The following is a 2,944-nucleotide window of genomic DNA, read 5'->3' as shown; positions in this document are numbered from 1 at the left end:
TTTGTTTGTGTGGTGGTTTGGGGTATTTTTTTGGTTGGTTGGTTGGTTGGTGGTTTTTTTTTTGTTTGTTTTTTTTTTTTTTTAGCTTAATTTAATTTTCTTTAATATTTCCAGGATTCCAAATCTCCTTCACCAAGACCAAATATGCCAGTCTGGTACTTTATAATGAAAAGTAGCAACGTGCAAAACATTGATATTTCTCAACAGAAGGGTATATGGTCTACTACGCCGAGTAATGAGCGAAAGCTAAATAGAGCCTTTTGGGAGAGCAGCATGGTTTACTTGATATTTTCTGTTCAAGGGTCTGGACACTTTCAGGTGAGTCCTTAGTTAATACTGAGTATTAGCTTTGGTTAATGGTTTGGGAGAGTGCAGCAAATGACTATGTGTAGTATGGAGGTTTTTGCTTATGACTTCTGACCTCTAAGAAGTAAAGATTAGCAAGCAAAAGTAACTGGTTGCTGATAAAAGAGTACTTCACTCTTCTCTGACATACATCTTTTTAGCTAAGTCAGTTTGTCACTCAAAGGCTAAGAGCTAACTGCTTCTGAGCATCTTGAGTCAGAATAATATTTAGACCCTGCATTAATTCTTTAAAACAACAAACCAAACAAATTCAGACAAAACAGGGGATTGCTACACTTTTCTCTGCGTGCCAAAGTAAACATTGTAACAGGCAATTACAGTCAAGTCAAAGCTTTCTAAAGCCAGTCATTTAATAAATACATAAATGTATTTATTAAAAATTTTAATAAAATCTGTTCTGTCTGAACTGCAGTTTTTAAGTCAGGAGGTGGAAGGCAATGGCCATGATTCTTCCAGAGCTGTTTCTTTACTTCAAGTTTAGCAAAGTGTTTGTCAACAACTTGTTGACAAATTTGTAGCCATTTGACGTTAAAGACTTGACCTGTAGTGAAGTAGTGCGAAGTTGCAGGTTGGCTGTATTCTGGAGTGGGCTAAACTCAGTTGTTCCAGGAAAAAACGAAGTTCAACTTAGCTCTTTTTATATGAACTGTTAATGAAAATCAGCTAAACTTAAAATCTAATGAACTAGCCCAAATACAGCTGCCTTGGTGCCACTACTGAAGGATTATGGTGAGATATATGTATGATGATTTGCAAATGCAGTACTGGAAAGTAATTTTCAGCACGGCAGTTGTTACTGAAAATGGTCTATATTGTATTGGTGCTCTAGACGAGAAATCTGGGAGAGAAAGGCATGCTGACGTCAGGAGCATAGGTGGTTGATGTTGCCTTAGCCTTTTAGTTTGACAATGCACTGGACATTCATGGGATTAACAGTATGAATATTGTTGTGTACCAAGTGTCTCCTTACTTTCCACCTTTATTTTTCCCCTGTTCCTTTTATTAATTTCCATTTAAGTCTGGCTTGAGCTGTCTAGGACTGCATTTGTTGCAACAGTAGTGTGTGCTGCTGACTTAAGTAGTGCACTGCATCTTGTGGACTCTTCAGTCGTAAGTAGTGTAAATTTTCATAAATACCTTATAAGTTTGGTGCATGGCGGTTTGTTTTGTTTGTGGTGGTTTGAGTTTTTCTTCCTTCTTTGTTGAAGTGAGGAAATAAAAAAGCAACTTTGACTTCTTTCCTCGAAAAACAGCTATACTCTCATACTTCCATGTGAAATTTTGTTAACATAGAAGGAACATGGGAAAGAAGGAATGGATTTCTGAAAAAAAAACCTACAACTAACAAGGAATAGCTAATGAACTATTATGTAGTAGAACATTCATCTTGATTCCTTAGGATTCAGGTGGTTTTGCAGCACCTTTTCCACTTCTGTTAAAAAGCTAAAAAAAACTTTGATAATTGTGAGAGATGAATTGAGAGGCATTCTGTAGTGAAACCCTGGAAGGGGTATTTGAGGTGGGAAATCACATGCAACTTTCTAGGTGCAGGCACTTCAAAAGATCCAGCTTAATGGGGGAGAGTACTTTGAAACTAATTCAGAAGTTTCATATATAGTCAAGTAATTTAATTCCAATGTAAGCATAAAGGCTGTAATTGTGTCTTTCCTTTTATATTTCAATTTTTGCTCCAGGGTTTTGCTAGAATGGCATCAGAGATAGGGTGTGAGAAAAGTCAAGACTGGGGATCTGCTGGTTTTGGAGGTGTATTTAAGGTGGAGTGGATCCGAAAAGAAAGCATTCCTTTCCAGTTTGCACACCATTTGCTCAACCCTTGGAATGATAATAAGAAAGTACAAATAAGCAGGGATGGCCAGGTAATGTTCTCTTCTAAAGTCTTCCTTACTTGGTGTATTGTTTGTTAGCTTGTTTAGCCTTGACATTTATCTCAAAACACTGGAGAGCATAAGGTAAAAAAATTCACAGAAATTCTGGCAGAATAGCCTACAGCAAGTATGAAAAGAAAAGTTTTCCTCTTTGCCACAGAGCACAACTAAGAATCAAGCATTACTGTTCTTGACGGCTGTGCAGGATGCCCAGGGCAGACTAAATAAATTTTGCCAAAACGCTTGCCCAACCTGCTACTACAGTAGCAGTGACTCTCCTAACTCATGAACTCATAAGTTTTTGTAAATATATGAACTAATAAGGATTTTTTCCTCAAAATACAGTTTCTATAGGTTTTGCGTGTTCTATAAAATAGTGCTGCTTAGTCCTGTACTACCAACACTGGGGATTTAAAAACAGAGTGTCATATAGCAGTCTGCAGGTCTGCATTTGTAACAGAATAAATTGCAATGGATTATAAGCTAGTTTTATAGCATTTTTTCAGCAACATCTGTAACAAGGCAGTGGCTCATGATGTGTTTTAGCAATAGATTTGTTCTCTGAGGTAGTCCGTCACACGTGAGTAACTGTCCATCATTATAGCTTTGAATTTTCTGTAAAGCCTGAAAAGAATCTTGAGGTAGAAACTTAGGACAGTTCTCCAGTGTGTTAAAGCTAAATGCAACTGCAA

General features: G+C 37.1%; 1 protein-coding gene across 1 annotated transcript; it reads left to right on the top strand.

Moving 5' to 3' along the window:
* Positions 1-79: 79 nt before the first annotated feature.
* On the top strand, positions 80-2,312 carry LOC134167564 (3'-5' RNA helicase YTHDC2-like). The gene is made up of 2 exons (XM_062626341.1): positions 80-318; positions 2,061-2,312. Exons 1-2 carry the CDS (start codon positions 145-147, stop codon positions 2,289-2,291), a joined length of 405 nt encoding a protein of 134 aa, XP_062482325.1. The 5' UTR covers positions 80-144; the 3' UTR covers positions 2,292-2,312.
* Positions 2,313-2,944: the final 632 nt, after the last annotated feature.

This window comes from Pezoporus occidentalis, unplaced genomic scaffold, assembly GCF_034315485.1.
Source record: "Pezoporus occidentalis ecotype Australia unplaced genomic scaffold, CSIRO_AGI_Poc_V1 ctg2908, whole genome shotgun sequence".
NCBI lineage: Eukaryota > Metazoa > Chordata > Aves > Psittaciformes > Psittacidae > Pezoporus > Pezoporus occidentalis.
The sequence above is the reverse complement of the archived record's forward strand: the minus strand, read 5'-3'. Positions and strand labels throughout refer to the sequence as shown.

What these genes read in the sequence shown, in the direction of transcription:
- LOC134167564 (XM_062626341.1), top strand. Translation starts at nt 145, where the DNA reads ATGCCAGTCTGGTACTTTATAATGAAAAGTAGCAACGTGCAAAACATT. An exon ending in AAGGGTCTGGACACTTTCAG is followed by an intron (nt 319 to 2,060) that starts GTGAGTCCTTAG and finishes TTTTTGCTCCAG; the next exon opens with GGTTTTGCTAGAATGGCATC.